Source organism: Tachyglossus aculeatus, chromosome 9 (assembly GCF_015852505.1).
Source record: "Tachyglossus aculeatus isolate mTacAcu1 chromosome 9, mTacAcu1.pri, whole genome shotgun sequence".
NCBI lineage: Eukaryota > Metazoa > Chordata > Mammalia > Monotremata > Tachyglossidae > Tachyglossus > Tachyglossus aculeatus.
The window spans coordinates 36,818,420-36,837,248 of NC_052074.1; the positions used below are offsets into that span (position 1 = coordinate 36,818,420).

General features: G+C 44.8%; 1 protein-coding gene across 1 annotated transcript in view; it reads right to left on the minus strand.

Moving 5' to 3' along the window:
- DARS1 (aspartyl-tRNA synthetase 1) overlaps nucleotides 1–18,535 on the minus strand; it is a 63,194-nt gene extending 44,659 nt beyond the window's left edge. Inside the window, exons 1-4 of the mRNA XM_038751504.1 lie at nucleotides 18,357–18,535; nucleotides 12,641–12,698; nucleotides 8,996–9,088; nucleotides 946–1,048 (exon numbers count right to left, since the gene is read on the minus strand). Coding sequence (XP_038607432.1) covers nucleotides 946–1,048; nucleotides 8,996–9,088; nucleotides 12,641–12,698; nucleotides 18,357–18,422 — 320 coding nt within the window. The 5' untranslated portion in view covers nucleotides 18,423–18,535. The remainder of the gene's footprint in view (nucleotides 1–945; nucleotides 1,049–8,995; nucleotides 9,089–12,640; nucleotides 12,699–18,356) is intronic.
- Nucleotides 18,536–18,829: the final 294 nt, after the last annotated feature.

Consider the following 18,829-nt stretch of genomic DNA (forward strand, 5'->3'; position numbering starts at 1 on the left):
TCCTGCTGCCCCTCCTTGTGGCCTCCCCGACTGGGCCACAGGTGACTCGGCCCCTTGAGGAACCGCTGCTCTCAAACTGGGTGGTCTAAACCTCGCTTTCCCTAATTGGGGCTGAGTTTAGCACTTGGCCCAGAATTTGCTCGCCCCCTCGGCTCCTCTCAACTTCCTGGCCAGTGCTCTGACATAAGGGACTGGTCACCACCCATACAAGACCAGCGATAGGACTTGCTCTTTTTGAAGCCACGTTGGTTGGGACCTAGGAACTTATTTTCCCACAGGTGCTCTAACTGGATTTTGGTAGGATTTTGGGGTAAGGGAGCCAGGGCTACTCAGGTCCATAGCTTTCAAGCTCAGCCTCCTTCTCAGGACAGGTAACTGCACTGGCTTTTGGCCTGTCTCCAGGCACCTTTCCAATTCTCCTGTGAATCCGCAAAAGAAAATGTAAATCCTATCAAAGAGTGATGGTGACTTACTTAAAAACTTCAGCACTTGTTTTTACTTTCCTCTTGCTCATATTCAAAGCCATTTGGTTGCATTCTTCCATACTGATTTTCTATTGTTCGTTTTCAAATGGTTAAAAACTCTGGTGCCTTACTATAAATCTCATCCTTAAGGGAAAAACGAAGCCTGCACAAACACACATAAAGAGAGCGTCCTGCTATGTTAGGCCTGCCAGGCTTTTTGTTCCACTGGTTGAAAGTAAATGTGTGTTGTCTATGGAGAGAGAGTGCTGCTTCAGCAATTCCAAACGAATTTCAAGCCTGTGCTCTATTTTATCTTTTGTAAGTTTAATGTATTCAGTGCAGTAGTGCACTGACAATTTAAATACGTACATTTTAAAACAAACGAAGCATTGATGTTAATGTGTGAAAATGGTCCCAACCCCTGGGAGTCCTGGTTCCCACCATTGTTTACTTTGACAACAGGATATAATTGCTTACTTACTTGGCAGCAAATTTTACCATCTGCTTGCTTGCATGGTCTCCCACAGCCACAAGAGCCTGGACATTAAACTGCTGCTGACGTAGGACTAAAAAACACTGCTTCCCTGAATAAAAACAGAAACATTGCAGGTGTATTAAGGACATGGTGCTTCTTTTCACTACTTTAAAATTAGGTCAGAATTCAACATACACTGCTAGCGCGCGCGCGTATGCACACACACACACGCGCCCCCGTGATCATCTGGCTCTCGTGGCCAGAATGATTTTCCGTATCTGATGTGCTTGAAAATAATCCAATTACCAACCCGCAGCAGGAATTGCTTTGAAAATACTGAAGTTTCAGAAGTTCAATACTCAAAGGTATAACAGAACGGCAGGGTGGTTAAATCACTGCCTCTCTAGGTCTACCCTTAATTATTTAGGACACATGTTCTGCCTTCTGGTGTGACGCTAGCTTTTTTTGAGCTGCTGCTGCTGCTGCTGATCAGCAGCTGTAAGCAGGAATACCAGTAACCCTGTCCCGAGCTCAGAGACAAGTATACTTTGGGGCCCTGAGGCTGCTCTGGTTACTGCCTTCTTCTGAAATGCTTTCCCATGAAACACCACCAATTGCTCTCTATATGGCTCCCACAAATGGACCATTGGAGATTTGAGGTAGCTGACCATCACCAATTTTTTCCTGAAGCCTTCCAGCTTCTTGCCTCCCAGGAAGTTCCCCCCTCACACTCCAAGGCCCATCCCTTTCCTGCCCCTCCTCCAGCCACTCAGGTCAACATCCCTCCCCATGGCGGCCTTCCCTCTCCCCACATCAATCACCACTCTGTGTCAGTCTCTCTTGGGGTTGGCTATCTCCCACTTCCCCTTGCTTGTTCTCTGGCTCCACTCCCCAAATTAAATACGCTACATTTAATCTCAAATGGTCCCCAACAGATGTTGATACTATTTCTTCACCAAGTAACAGTTTTGTATTTTCCTTTTTTCCTTTGAGCTGATCAACGCACCCCTAGAAATCCCTAGGCAATGTGGCAAGACCTTGTAGGTGCCAGAAGAGGAAAATTTCTGGAGAGAAAAACTGTGGGTGTATCAAAATGGTGCATCCACCTAAAAATTCATTTTTCAAGTTTAGGGAAAGTGGAATTGTAGTACGGACAGCAATGGATAATTACCTTCCCGCCCACCTGCAAACACACAAAGATGCGGAGAAGTGTTGACAGGAGGTGGGAGGAAGAGATGGAGTATAATAAACTCTCCTCACCTCATTAGGCATTTGGGAAGACTGAATTATTGATTAGGAGGTGCTTTGAAATCTTGAGCTACATAAGTATCCTGAAATATTTATTAGTATTCTTGCTCATGAAATTATTAAAAATCCCCACAAAACAATATTTTAATGCAAACTTTCCATATTTCGATTGTATAAATGCAAATACGTCAACCTACAAAAATAACATGCAGAAAAACCGAAGGCTAAGAAAACCAAAGGCACACTGTCCCTCACTGCCTCATGAAAGAACTAACATTTTACATCTGGTGGTTCCATCAACCTCACTCACGGCCCTGTTCGGTACTGCAGACTTTGGACAGCAGTCTCCTAAGATGAAGTGCCAAACTGTTTCTTCTGACACTCCACCGTGCTGCATCCTGGCAGACATATGCTGTTGGAAGAACGGTCCCCAATTCCCTAACAGTGTTCTTCTATCCCAAACTCCAGGCCTCTGAAAGAGTGGGGATGCCACATCTAGGATGAGGGCCCCCAGAAGCCCCATGGCCACCTTTCTAGGCTTGGGCCTTGGAGACAATGACCCAGTTATCAGAGGAGTCTGGCAGAAGCACTGGGGCCTGGGTCCCGTTTCCCTTCGAGGTGCCAGAGAGAATCCTGCAGCATGCTGGCATCGGTCCTGATAGCTCCCAGGACACCAATTCCGGTTGAACTTTAAGCCATGGAAGACAGGAAGAAACTCTGGAGGCGGCATCCCCGGGGAACAATGCTACTGATCTAGGGTAGTTATTGAGGGTGTACTGAATGCAAAGCATCAAAGTGCGTACTTGGGAGAGTACAATAGAAGCAGGATACGCAGTCCCTTGTCCTCCTCTGGGATTTACACTCCAATGGGGAGAGCCAGAAGAGTGGACCTCTAAGTTAGGTACCTCTCACGCCAGCAAGGCTCACAAAACACTACACTTCTCGGCCACCTTTTGAAGCTCTTGCAACATATTCAGTCAGATCTCTTTTAATGTGAGAACTGCATTCCTGAAAATCTGGCATTAAAATTCATGCCCCGCCCAAGGTGAAGCGTAAAACCACTTCTTCCGACCCTGTACCGCACTGGATCAAGGCAGACATGTGTTGTCGGAAGAATGGTCCCTAATTCCCTAACAGCATTCTACCCCAAACCCATAATGATAGTGCACTGAAATGGAAGAATTGCCTGTGCTATTTGGGAGCCCAAAAAGAAGTTCCAGGAAGTTTCAATAAAACACTGAAGCGCCTATGCCAGGGAGAGAGAAAAGGAAATGTGTACAATAAAGGGAGTAGGGCAGCAAGGGACCTGGGCGTGACAGCTCTGCTCAAGGATCGCTTTCTCCCCAAAGCAAACAACGCTTGGTTTCTGGGTCATCATAGGCCATGGGTCTCTCTTGCACACAAGCTTGGCTATTTCTCAGTTACAAAGAAACCACTTGGATCTTGCTATTCTCAATGAAAAGCTCGGCTGCTGATAACGTTTCCATGAATTACTAACCAGAAATGAGACACGCTTAAACTGGAGGATGTATATCTTCTATTAAAATTGCACCTGCACATTAAAGGCAGAGAGTGCTGGTAAATGCAGTCCTTTCTGTGACTGTTTCTTACTGGAAATTTCAAATTATTCTTATTGTTCCATACAAAGAAGCTGAGTGGGTTGAATCGAAAGTGTTTTTAAAAGCCCCTACCCTAAGTCTTTTTCGTCTTCTAACCGCATTCTTGGTGTTTCCAATTTCTTCCAATTTCTCTCTCTTCGGTGTGGATGAAAAAAGTTACCCTTCATGTCTCTTTTTTGGGGGGTGGGGCAGTTATACACTTCTTGTCAGGCAATGACTCGCTCTGCCTCAAACACTCAAACGAGGCAGTCGTACATCACAGCTGTAGTTGGGGGATGGTAGGGGGACGGTGGATGCTCACCAGGCTTGGTGCAACATCAAACCCATCTCTTCAGTTTTTCTCCTTAGGGGCACTGGAGCCCAGCTGTGAGTCAGTCTGGTGTCATGGTCCATTTTGCGCTTGAAGCCTGTTATTAGGTCATCCCTGAGATTTCTCTTCTCTAACCTAACCAATCCCAATGGCCTTAGCCCTTCATTACTGAACTCATTTCCAAAGCTTTAGTCCCTGCCGTTCTCTAGATCTCTCTCTCCCTCTCATCCTCCACCTCCCAAGGGACATCGACCGTAAGCAGTGACGAACGGTTAAACGGAGGTTTGTGTTGACTTCCCCCACTCGTTTCCATCTTCCAGAGGGCAGTCTGGCTTTCGCTCAGGGTACTGCCTCTCCTTTCTATTTAAAATCTCATTTCAGATATTTCCAACCACTTAGTGTTAACCACTGACTGGAATGATGACCAACCATCAAAGAGGCTAGCTTGCGCTCCCCCCCAAAAATATGTGAGATCCCAGAGATGGAGTCATTAATTTGAAATTGACTAGATATTAGAAGCCTGACTAGAAGGGAGATGGATTTTGATTTTGAGAACAGGTTTCCCAGAGATGGAGTCATTAATTTGAAATTGACTAGATATTAGAAGCCTGACTAGAAGGGAGATGGATTTTGATTTTGAGAACAGGTTTTATGCCGACAATCAAAAGGGTTGTTCATTTGACTGTTCAATGTTCTCGCCCACTTCCCCTCTCAAAATCCACAGAGGAAATGGGGGGATGGGTCGCATTTGAAAGCTGGGCAGTAGGGATGGCGGTTGGGAGATCTGCTCTCCTCCACTCTGCTCCGCTCACTCCCCACTTGCAGTTAGGTCTCAGAAAGCAGAGTAGGCAGCAGGGCAAGAGGCACGAGTGCCCTGGGCATCAGCGGGGGCAGCTCTTCCCAGCCACCCCAATTACCCAGGAAAGGTTGCTGGGATCCCAAAGGAAACTTCCTAGATCAATTCCTTCCTTTCAAGGAATGGAGACTTATAGTTTCCCTACTGGAAGCTTTTTAGAAGGAGGCTAATCCTTCCCCAGGCCTCAAAGCAACATCTAAACTGTTCAGATTTGACCAAGTGCCAGTATTATTATTATTATTATTTGCACACAACATAAGGAAAAACTTTTAAAAGTGTGGTAAAATGAGAGCGGGTACCTGAAAGCGGAAAATATTACTCATTGAGGTATGTGAAGATAGAAAGGTCTTTCCTTGCCATCACCGCAACATACTTGCATAGTTATATCTGCCTGTCCCCAAATGTCCTCATTTAAAATACATCTATTTCAGTAGCAGAGGAACTTAATTACAAAAGGAACTCCTAAACTCCTGTTTGATTTATGCAAAAAATACACTGATTTTGGACGAAAGAAGTCATTGCTAAGAATGGAGAAGGGGCTGAAGCTCAGGAAAATCCAAATTATTCCTGAAGTTAATTTTTCAATTATTCTCATTTCAATTTAAACACACATTTTGAGATTCACCTGGGGTCATAATTCACATTTTGAAAAAAACATTGATTAGGGTCTCAAATACCAAAAGAGTCTGGCTTTTCCTACCCCGCCAAGCACCTCCCTTTCAGGAATGAATGTACAATCATCTTTTTTGGCAATCTTAGAACACAGTGGTATCAGTATTTTAGAGCTAGCTAATTCGAGGCAAAAAAAAAATAATCTAGTTATTGCATCAGGAGAAGTGTCTAAGAGAATGCCATTCTTGCAGAACAGGATGCTAAACTGCCAGGGTTCTGCCACCAGGCTTTTGAAATGCCTTTCGCTTCCTTATCATCACTTGTCAGTCTGCAATACCAAGCATGATGAATGCCTTGCTACAACAGATCTAAAACCTGCCACTAAAACCCACAGTGTAACTGCAGCACGTACTTTGGTTCCCTCCCTCCCTCCCTTCCAGGCACGGCTCAGGGAGCCAAGTGGACCCGGCCAAACCTGGCTGGCAGGGTCCACGCAGCTGGAAGAGCATCCGCACGAGTGAAACCTGGATTCCTCACGGACTAAACCCTCTAGCTGGGCCAGCAGCCCTGATTTCCAGCCCCAGCCCCTGGACAAATTCGGAAGCACGCCAATGCTTTGGATCCTGTCGCCACGGGTCGGGTGGGGTACTCCTTCATTTCTTCCCTTCCTCTCTTTTCCTTCCATCCCACCCTCCTTCCTTCCCTCTCAACTGGAAGAAGGAGAACCATTTTGGGTGGGTCTGGAGGCCAGCCAAGGCAGCTGGGGCCACATTTGCTAACCTGTCACCTGGCAGGGACTGAAACATTCCGGATAACCGGAGATCTGTTTGCCCAGGGCAGGGATATGGGAGTCTCCACCAACTCATTTTAGATTAAAATAAGTCCACCAACTTATTTTAGAGAGCTAAATTAACTATACTAAACACCTTGCTAGGGTGTCATGGTGGTGTTCACACTTGCTCATGTGAAACCTGCTAAGGCCCCAAACCTGTCTATTGCTTGGTTCCAAGAATGGGAGGGCTTTACTTCTTCTGCTCTTGAATATGATTGGCAAAACAAAATAGCACGGGCTAGTGGAAGGGGCATGGGCCCCAGAGTCTGAGGACCTGGGTTCTAAACCCAGCTTCACCACCTGCCTGTTTTGTGACCTTGGGCAAGTCATAACTTCTGTGTGCCTTTGTTTCCTCATCTGTAAAAAGGGGTAGAAATCCACATTCTTCCCTCCTCCTTAATTGTATTTGTTAATCAGTCTTTTTTTAATGGTATTTGCTAAATGCTTACTATGTGCCTGGCACTGCACTAAGCACTGTACTAGTTGTATTTATCGAATGCTCAATATGTACACTTGGGAGAATACAATATAATAATAATAATAATGGCATTTATTAAGTGCTTACTATGTGCAAAGCACTGTTCTAAGCGCTGGGGAAGTTACAAGGTGATCAGGTTGTCCCACAGGGAGCTCACAGTCTTAATCCCCATTTTACAGATGAGGTAACCGAGGCACAGAGAAGTTAAGTGACTTGCCCAAAGTCACACAGCTGACAACTGGCAGAGCTGGGATTTGAACCCATGACCTCTGGTTCCAAAGCCCGTGCTCTTTCCACTGAGCCACGCTGCTTCTCAGAGTTGGTAGACACGTTGCCTTTCTCCAATGAGCTCACAGTTTACAGAACTGTGAGAGTTAAGTGTTTTCTATGTGCTAAATTCTGCACTAAGTGCTGGGGTAGATACATATCCATCGGGCTGGACATCATCCCTGTCTCACAAGGGGCTCATGGTCTACGTAGGTGGAAGAACAGGTATTTAGTCCCCATGTGAACTGTCCATGCCTATGTGATCCATTCTTGCCCCAGCTTCTGCCTCTCTGTAGCTGCCACTGCAGCTCCCTCCCCATCCAACAACTCTCCTAAAGACGCCTCTCAGGCATCACTTCTCCTGCTTCCCCAGCTCCATCTCCCCACTCTTTCCCACTGCTCTTTCCTAGCCCACTTGCCGTTGACCTCCTCTGGTTCTTGCCAATCCCACGACTCATCTCTTCTATCCAACTGCCACCAGGAAGCCACCTCAGGGACAGAGAAGCTATTTGTGATCCAGAAGGGTGGGGGTGTCATTGATTTATATACATATATGTTTTTGCAAATGCGCACACACACACCAGCCACCCGCCCCCACCCCGCCCCGCCAAACCCGTTTCCCTTTGCTGCTTCTTCTTGATTAATGAACTGTCCATATCAGACAGGTTTAACACAGAGTGCAGAGTCGGAGTACTTGAAGATAGAGTTTAATATGAGTTTCCAGAATGCCCAATCCCAACAAGGATGGCTCTTTAGTCACCATGTCCTACAAGAAACATTACATAAGCAGTACAATAACCTCAAATTCATAAGGAAATAATATTCTAGGTTAATGTAGTGGGAGGTATGCTTAAATGTTTTACCTTGGCATAAGGCAAATGAGGTGGATATTTGCTCAATTCCATCCAAAAGCAGAAGCAGTAGTAATAACAGTACTAATTTTAATAATATAATTAGTAACATTTATTAGTACTAGTGGTATTTATTGGGTAAAATGCACTGTTCTGAACATTTGGTAACTACAACAGAAACACAAGATATATAAATGAATTCCTCCATCTTTCTGGTCAGCCCATCCTCTTCAGATGGTTTTATACACTTTTTCGTTGATTTCCCTATTTATTCACTTGCGTCTATTATTTCTATCCATTCTCCTCATGCTCTTAATCTCTGCATCTTCACCAGTTTAGGTCTACTTGCCTTGTCATTTAAATCATAAGCTCTTCAGGGTCAGGCATCATGTCTTACACTTCCTCTGCATGTCCCCACGTGACAAAACCATGCTCTTTCTATAGTAAGCAGGTACTCAGTAAGTACCACTGATGATGAGGATAAATTGTTTGCTTGCTTTACGGTACTTGTTAAGCGCTTACTATGTGTTAAACACTATTATAAGTGCTGGGGTAGGTACAAGTCAACTAGGTAGGAATTCTTTTTGAATGTGGGTGAAGCCTGAAGATTCAGAAATGACTACCACCAACATCACTTATAAATTCAAACCGCTAACTGACACTTAAACACTTCTCCCACCATCTCCACACCTGGAGTCACCTGAGAAGAGCTAATAAAACACAAGCAAGCTCTTTGGTTAGGTTTTAAACCTACTTTCCTGGCTGTATCAGTCTCTAACGAATAGACTCTTGCAAGATCTCACAAAGTAAATTTAATTGGAAAGCTATGGGAAAAATACCCTTCAGAATTGCACAGATGAGAGGCAAAATAATAAGCAGAACAAATCTATTACTCTTTCAATTAAAAATCTGATGAATGAGAAACTGAAACGGGAAAATTAACCCTCAAAAGGGTTAAAAAGAAAAAGAACAATGTACTTCACCTTTAGCTCTGCTCGTATGAATCCTGGCACGAATCCAAATGACTTCATCAGCTTTTTGAACTGTCAAGTCTTTAATCCGAACCAAAACTCGATCTGCATGACATAAGTGATGCCGCTTCATTATTCTGACAAACACCTTATGATTATTTTAACCATTAGAAAATATACTTTTTAAATTATTACCTTATGGGCGTAACTCCTAGAACAGAAGTGAAATACAGCATAGAGGTGTATTTTGCTTAATGAAAGCGCTCCCCATCTTTACATGGTTATATATTCATAAAGCATTTTGGAGACTGGGAAAAACTTCCTTTTTTACTTGGGTTTTTGGTTCTTTATATAGTTTTTTCAATTGTCAGTGTAATGAACGAACAAAAATAGTTTAATATTTACACACACACTCTCTTTGCTTTCCCAACTTTCACACCCACTGGCAGCATATCCATAAACCAAATCACGCTATTTGTAGAGTAAAACACCTCTTTGCCTTACTCAGGTACTTACAGCATCCAGTCTGGAATGCAAAACTAAAATCAGAAGGCAAAATTTGCCAAAATTCACACTCTATAATGTGAATAATGAGGAAAATCCACCAGTAACTTCATTGTAATAATAACAATGGTATTCAGCACTTACTCTATGCTAAGTGTTGGGGTAGACACATTTAGTAGGTGCTCAAAACAGACCCATTTTACTGATGAGGGCACTGAGACAAAGAGAAGTTAAATCACTTGCCCAGAGTCACACAGCTGGTAAGTGGCAAGGCTGGGATTAGAACTCAGGTCTCCTGACTCCCAGTCCTGAGTTCTTTCCACAAAGTTATGCTTCTTCTCTAATACTGATCAGTTACTGTAATAACTCGAATCAAGTGGATATTAATTATTATATTTCAGCACTGGGCATTTCATTTTCAGAAAGGAAAAACTGCACAGTTTAAGGCAAAACATGACATTTTTTAGGTACTACTATCAACACAGACAAGTGCCTCATCCTATACATCTCCAGAGTGGTAACTACTGATAGAAAACCAGTCGGATTTGTAAAGGAGTATTTCAATGTGCCCCTCCACAACCCACATCCCTACTCAAGTACTTAGTACAGTGCCTGGCAAATAGTAAACGTTTAACAAATGCTATAAAAAAAAGTTAACCATGGTGTTTAAGAGAACCAAGGCAAAGCCAGGATCCACACAGCATGAATATCCTAGTTACAAGTTCCCACTTGTGCTCTTACTCTCTCTTGTACAGTCATTGAGAACAGACTGCACTCAAAATTTCCCAGAAATATTTACAGAACTTTCTTCTCTTTCTGCCTCCCAAATTAAAGGAAGCAATCTCCTACTGAAAATGATAAACAAACTTCAGAACACTCTTCTCCTAATTTTGGACCCCTCCTAAAGAGGTGGGAGTAGGTGTAAGTGAAAAGGAATGGGGGTGGGGAGTTCAGAGAGAGGTGGAAAAATAAAAATGGTAGGGTCAAAACCACGCTTTCTGCAGAGTTTTCAGTTTGTAATACTTCTCAGCCCAAAAGAAATAAAATAGAACATGGAGAGGTAAACTAATTTGGAATAACTCAAGGGCGGAAAGTAGTAGAGTGATCCAAAACAGAAAAATAAAGGAGTGTTAGATGTCAGAGAGTAAAGCAAAGGCTGGATAGAGTTCAGACAGAAGAAAACAGAGTTACAGGGATAAAGCTTCCCAAGAACATGATTCTCAGGCAACTTGAGTTCCTGAGGGTAAGAAATGTATTTTACTCCTTCTGTCCTATTCCAACTGCTTAGTCCAGGGCTCTGAACTCAGAAAATACCACTGACTGATTGAAACATACAGTAGTAATAACCATGATGTTCACCAGACACTTCCTAGGTGCCAAGAACTGGGTTAAGCCCAAGATAACCAGATCCTACATGGTCCCTTTCCTACAAAACACTCATGATCTAAGAGAGCAGATATCATCCCCCGTCATAAAGATGATGCCAACTTGTACCTCCCAAGCGCTTAGTACAGTGCTCTGCACACAGTAAGCGCTCAATAAATATGATTGATTGATGAGGAAACTGAGGCCCAGAGAGGTTAAATGACTTGTCATTCAGCAGACCAGTGACAGAGCTGGGACAAGAATCAATCAATTAAATCAGTCAATGGTATTTATTGAGCACTTATCGTGTGCAGAGCACTGTACTATGCACTTGAGAGTACAACAGAATAGAGGAACACGATCCTTGCCCACAAGGAGTTTACAGACTGTATCAATCAATCAATCACGGGTATTTATTGAGTACTTGACTATATTCAGAGCACTGTACTAAGCGCTTTGGAGGTTACAAATCAACAGAATTAGCAGACACATTCCTTAGACTAGAATCCAGGTTTCCTGCATTCCCATCTCCTGCTATTTCCACTAGGCCACACTGCCTTCCCAACAATACAAATAGCCAGACGATCACCAAAAATGGTCAGGGGAAGGAGAGAATCCAAGACAAAATCTCAGTAGCAGCCAAATGAGTTTATTAACATTCACTGAAGTGATTAAATATGTTATACAGGAAAAATTAAAAGATTTAATAACCCTGCCCTAACAATAATAATAATGATACTTGTTAAGCGCTTACTATGTGCCAAGCACTGTTCTAAGCAGTGGGGTAGATACAAGGTAATCAGGTTGTCCCACGTGGGGCTCACAGCCTTATTCCCCATTTTACAGATGAGGTCACTGAGGCATAGAGAAGTTAAGTGACTTGCCCAAGGTTACACAGCAGACAAGTGGTAGACCCGGGATTGGAACCCATGTTCTCTGACTCCCAAGCCATGCTCTTTCCATTAAGCCACGCTGCTTATCATCCACAGACTGTGTTAAAGTCTAAGGATAACAGAAAAAGGGAAAGAAAAGAAAGAAGAGTGACCTGAAAAGACCTAAAAATAAAAACAACCCTGGTAGAGACAATAGGCTTAAGTTAGCTCTCTTTCTCTTACAGAATTACCAATTTCTTGAAATAGGACATAAGTAAAGGAGACGACCAGAGACGCCAACCCCACTCCCTAGCCAGTTGCCCTTTGTCCTCCTAGCCACCTACCAATGTTGGCTCAAAAATTCTTCCAGATCATACCAAAGGTGGCTATCTATAGTCACTGTCACTTTCTCTATCCCTGGCCAAGGCCTACACCAATATTTTTTTTTTTTACCCTTAGATCTATTGTGGCAGACACAAAGGAGTTTAAAAGAGATTAAACCCCTCCAAAACAATTTCACAACTCTAGTATCAATCACTCAATCATACGATTGAGCACTTACTGTGCGCAACGCACTGTTGCAAGCACTTGGGGAAAGCTTAATACAACGTTCCCTGCCCACAATGAACATAGTCTAGTGGGGGAAACAGACATGAATATAAGCAAATTACAGATATGTTCAAAAGAGGTGTGGGGCTGTGGGAGGGGTGAACAAAGGGTGCAAATCCAAGTGCAACTGGCACTACTAATAGCACCAGTAGGAGTGACTAAACTGCTCTGGAGGACATAAAAAAGGGGGTCTCCTATCAATGTGATGATTTTAGGAGCAAATCCCCTTATAAAAATTCCTTGTGAACCTACCCTTAATATTACAAAGTTCTAGAAAGGCTTTATTTCCTATAAGTTTAGAACTAACCTGGTTTCTCTTGTGACTGTATCATTGGAGATAGGCCATATCTTTCTTTGGCATAATCCTAAATAAGAAAAACAAAAGAATTTGTGCAAAGTTATAATTTTCTATTTAAAATACTCCATGATATTCAACAATGACCACTATGCAACAGTGAAGGCTAATCAACCAGGGATTTTTTAAAATGGTATTTGTTAAGTGCTTCCTATGTGCCAGGCATTGTACTGTGCTAAGGTAGATACAAGCTAATCAGGTTGGACACACTTATCCCATGTGGGGCTCACAGTTTTAATCTCCAATTTTACAGGTGAGGTAACTGAGGCAGAGAGAAGTTAAGTGATTTTTCCTAAGGGCACAGAGCAGACAAGTGGCAGAGCAAAATTAGAACCCAAAACCCCTGACTTCGAGGCCCATGCTCTTTCCACTATGCCACACTCCTTCAATTTATGAGGTATGAAAACTTATAATTTATGAGTTGAGTTTGGTATCATTTTAAATAAATAGACTGTGAGCCCACTGTTGGGTAGGGACCATCTCTATGTGTTGCCAACTTGTACTTCCCAAGCGCTAAGTACAGTGCTCTGCACACAGTAAGCGCTCAATAAGTACGATTATTGATTGATTGATTTAAATTATTTAAATGTTCAAGTCTTGGACAACAGAATAAAGTAGAGCAAACTCAGTGCCTTCACCAAGTGAGAAACTCTTTCCAGGAAGGGAAACACACTATTCAGGTGCTCAGTATGGAAGAACAAAGTCACCTAGAAGATTGACTAGCTGATAATAACAAATTGCCTTCTCCTAAATGGAAGACCATTGAAATCATCTCAAAAAATTTTCAGAACTCCAGATCATCATGCAGTCCAGAGATTTCAGGTGCCACAATTTTGGTCTGAAAGCATTATCCCTTGCAAAGAATAATCAAGTTAGCCAGCTCATTTTTTAAAAAGCAACCTCAGAGCTTCAAGATACACAGCCCTTATGCCTAAATGTGTTCCTCCTCCTCCTCCTCCTCAGACTGTGAGCCCCATTTGGGCCAGGGACTGTGGCTGACCTAATTATCTTGTATCCACCCTAGAGCTTAGTGCTTGGCACATTGTAAGGACTTTAATGATAATAACACTTAAAGCTCAGTAGGATCAGAGAACAATACATACAATTACTTTCTCCTGGCTTGAGTCTCATAATAGGCCTGTGCTTCAAAACAGGGAAAAGTGCAGTGATGTGACAGTCCAAGCCTAACTTCTCTTGGACTTGTAATTGGATAAGATTTTGACTTTAGACCTCTCTGATGCAACCTGCAGTTGAAATTGCTCTCAAAACTTAATCAAATCATGTAGGTGTGTGGGTGGGGGGAGGGTGTGTGTGTGTGTGTGTGTGTGTATATAAATATAGAGATGCACAAATATATTCACATTTGAAGATGTGATGGCCGAGAAAACATCTCTTCCATTTCAGCACATGTTCTGTTTCCTGTTTCAGAGTCAGGTCAATCACTCTACTGTCAAAGGGTGCTCTTCCTCCCCAGAGCCCCAAGGCCCAACTCCAGCCAGGGCTTGGACAGGTGGGGCCGCACGGGAAGAAAAGGGGCATCCACCCACACCCCTGGGAGAGAGAAGTCGGCCTGCCTCCCTCCCTCCTGCCCCCCGTGAGCAGTCCGAGCGGGAAGACAGGTAGATGCCCCCGCTCAATCAATCGCTGGTCTTTACTGAATGCACAGTGAGTGCAGAGCACTGCACTAAGCACTTGGGAAGCAGCATGGCCTAGTGGATAGAGTATGGGCCTGGGAATCAATCAATCAATTGTATTTATTGAGCACTTACTGTGTGCAGAGCACTGTACTAAGCACTTGGGAAGTACAAGTTGGCAACATATAGAGACAGTCCCTACCCAACAGTGGGCTCACAGTCTAGAAGGGGGAGACAGAGAACAAAACCAAACATACTAACAAAATAAAATAAATAGAATAGATATGTACAAGTAAAATAAATAGAGTAATAAATATGCACAAACATATATACAGGTGCTGTGGAGAAGGGAAGGAGGAATCGGAAGGACATGGGTTCTAATTCCGACTCTGCTGCTGTGTGACCTTGAGCGAGTTTTACTTCACTTCTCAGTGCCTTGGTTACCTTATCTGTAAAATAAGGATTGAAACTGTGGGCCCCACGTGGGGCAGGGGCTGTGTCCAACCCAATTTACTCATTAATAATAATGGTACTTGTTAAACGCTTGCTATGTGCTAAGCACTGTTCTAAGTGCTGAGATGGATACAAGGTAATCGGGTTGTGACACGTGAGGCTTGTGTCCACCAGCGTTTAGGACAGTCCTTTAGCACATTAAACACTTGACCAAATACCACTATTACTACTGGTATATAACAGAGTTGGCAGCGTGACTTGGCGGAAAGTATGGGCTTGGGAGCCAGGGGTCGTGAGTTCTAATCCCGACTCTGCCACTTGTCAGCTGTGTGACTTTGGGCAAGTCAGTTAAATTCTCTGAGCCTCAGTGACCAAATCTGTAAAAATGGGAATTAACACTTTGAACCCCACGAGGGACAACCTGATTACCTTGTATCTATCCCAGTGCTTGGCACCTAGTAAGTGCTTAACAAATACCATCATTACTATTACTAGAGAAGCAGCGTGGCTCAGTGGAAAGAGCCTGGGCGTCAGAGGTCATGGGTTCGAATCCCGGCTCCGCCACTTGTCAGCCATGTGACTTTGGGCAAGTCACTTCTCTGGGCCTCAGTGACCTCGTCTGTAAAATGAGGTTGAAGACTGTGAGCCCCACGTGTGATATCCTGATCACCTTGTATCTGACCCAGTGCCTGGAACAGTGCTTGGCACCTAGTAAGTGCTTAACAAATACCATCATTATTACTAGAGAAGCAGCCTGGCTCAGAACAATCAATTAATCAATCGTATTTATTGAGCGCTTACTGTGTGCACAGCACTGTACTAAGAACAGTGCTCTGCACATGGTAAGCGCTTAACAAATGCCATCATTATTATTAGAAACAGCCCGGGCCTGGGAGTCAGAGGTCATGGGTTCTAATCCCGGCTCCGCCACTTGTCAGCCGTGTGACTTTGGGCAAGTCACTTCACTGGGCCTCAGTGACTTCATCTGTAAAATGGAGTTGAAGACTGTGAGCCCCACGTGGGACAACCTGATCACCTTGTATCTGCCCCAGCGCTTAGAACAGTGCTTGGCACCTAGTAAGCGCTTAACAAATACCATCATTATTAGTAGAGAAGCAGCCTGGCTCAGCAGAAAGAGCCCGGGCCTGGGAGTCAGAGGTCATGGGTTCTAATCCCGGCTCCGCCACTTGTCAGCCGTACGACTTTGGGCAAGTCACTTCACTGGGCCTCAGTGACCTCATCTGTAAAATGGAGTTGAAGACTGTGAGCCCCACGTGGGACAACCTGATCACCTTGCATCTGCCCCAGCGCTTGGAACAGTGCTTGGAACCTAGTAAGTGCTTAAAAATAATAATGGCATTTGCTAAGCGCTTACTAGGTGCAAACCAATCAATCAATCAATCATATTTATTGAGCGCTTACTGTGTGCAAAGCACTGTACTAAGCGCTTGGGAAGTACAAGTTGGCAACATATAGACAGTCCCTACCCAACAGTGGGCTCACGGTCTAAAAGCACTGTTCTAAGCGCTGGGCGGGGGGAGATACAAGGTGATCAGGTTGTCCCACGTGGGGCTCACAATCTTAATCCCCATTTTACAGATTAGGTCACTGAGGCACGGAGAAGTGAAGTGACTTGCCCAAAGTCACCCAGCCGACAACTGGCAGGGCCGGGGATCGAACCCACGAATTCTGACTCTGAATTCGCACCTACTCAGCCTTCCTGTCCCGCCATCGACCCCCGGCCCCCGGCCCACGTCCTCCCCCGGGCCTGGAATGCCCTCCCTCTGCCCATCCGCCAAGCTCGCTCTCTTCCTCCCTTCAAGGCCCTACTGAGAGCTCACCTCCTCCAGGAGGCCTTCCCAGACTGAGCCCCTTCCTTCCTCTCCCCCTCGTCCATCCCCCGCATCTTACCTCCTTCTCTTCCCCACAGCACCTATATATATGTATATATGTTTGTACATATTTATTACTCTATTTATTTATTTTACTTGTACCTATCTATTCTATTTATTTTATTTTGTTAGTATGTTTGGTTTTGTTCTCTGTCTCCCCCTTCTAGACTGTGAGCCCACTGTTGGGTAGGGACTGTCTCTATATGTTGCCAGCCGCTTAGTAAGGTGTTCTGCACAGAGTAAGCGCTCAATAAATACGATTGATTGATTGATTGCCCCAGCGCTTAGAACAGTGCTTGGCACCTAGTAATTACTTAATAATAATAATAATGGTATTTCCTAAGCGCTTACTAGGTGCCAAGCACTGTTCTAAGCGCTGGGGGGATACAAGGCGATCAGGTTGCCCCACGTGGGGCTCACAATCTTAATCCCCATTTTCCAGATGAGGTCACTGAGGCACGGAGAAGTGAAGTGACTTGCCCAAAGTCACCCAGCTGACAACTGGCGGAGCCGGGGTTTGAACCCACTAACTCTCACTCCCAAGCCCGGGCTCTTTCCGCTGGGCCACGCAGCTTCTCTTAGTACAAGTCCAACTTGTACTTCCCAAGCGCTTAGTCCAGTGCTCTGCACACAGTAAGCGCTCAATAAATCATCATCATCAATCGTATTTATTGAGCGCTTACTGTGTGCAGAACACTGTACTATGCGTTTGGGAAGTACAGGTTGGTAACATATAGAGACAGTCGTCATCATCATCATCATCAATCATATTTATTGAGCGCTTACTATGTGCAGAGCACTGTACTAAGCGCTTGGGAAGTACAGGTTGGTAACATATACAGAAGCAGCGTGGCTCAGTGGAAAGAGCCCGGGCTTTGGAGTCAGAGGTCATGGGTTCGAATCCCGGCTCCACCACAAGTCTGCCGTGTGACCTTGGGCAAGTCACTTAACTTCTCTGAGCCTCAATTACCTCATCTGTAAAAACGGGGATTAAGACTGTGAGCCCCACGTGGGACAACTTGATCACACTGCAGAACAGTGCTTTGCACATAGTAAGCGGTTAGCAAGTGCCATTATTATATAGAGACGGTCATCATCATCATCAATCGTATTGATTGAGCCTCACCCTGGGCTTCACGGCACTGAACTGTCTCTATGTGTTGCCAATTCAAGCACTGAACTGAACTGTTCAGTTCAAGCACTGAACTGTCTCTATGTGTTGCCAATTTGTACTTCCCAAGCGCTTAGTACAGTGCTCTGCACATAGTAAGCGCTCAATAAATACGATTGATTGATTGATTGATTGGGAAGTACAAACTGGTAACATACAGAGACAGTCCCTACCCAACAGTGGGCTCACAGTCTAAAAGGGGGAGACGGAGAACAAAACCAAACATACTAACAAAATAAAATAGAATAGATATGTACAAATAAAATAGAGTAATAAATATGTAGAAACATATATACAGGTGCTGTGGGGAAGAGGGCTCAGTGTGGGAAGGCCTCCTGGAGGAGGTGAGCTCTCAGTAGGGCCCTGAAGGGAGGAAGAGAGGTAGCTTGGAGGATGGGCAGTTTGATACGATTGATTGATTGATTATTGGCAGACAGGTTCCCTGCCCATGAGGGGTCACCGCCCCCCTTCCAGCCCCCCCCCCAACCCCCAGGCCGGTCCCGTCGGAGGGCACCCACTTCGGCCGCCGCCGCCTCCACGGTCTCCCGCGGCTTCTCCTGACTCTTGCGGTTGGCGCTGGGCATCGTGGCGGCTCAGGGGGGCCGATGAGCTGAGAAACGGACCGACCGAAGGGCCAATTGCCCCTGGCTACCGCTAGCCAAGGCCTGGGCCTACCACGCTGCCTTTCGGGATCGGGGCGGGGGGGGGGCGGCCTTCCAACCTCACGAGGCCGCGTGGAATCCCTCCCGAGAAAGCTCGCGAGAAACCTTACTCTCGCGAGTCTTCGCGGAGGGAAAAAAAAAAAAAAGCCGGCCGCTTTCCACCGCTCTTCGCCGGTACGGCGAGACGAGGCGCTGCTCTCGCGATACTTCCGGGTGCGAGCGGGTTGAGGTGGTTCAATCAATCGTATTTATTGAGCGCTTACTGTGTGCAGAGCACTGGACTAAGCGCTTGGGAAGTACAAGTCGGCAACATATAGAGACGGTCCCTA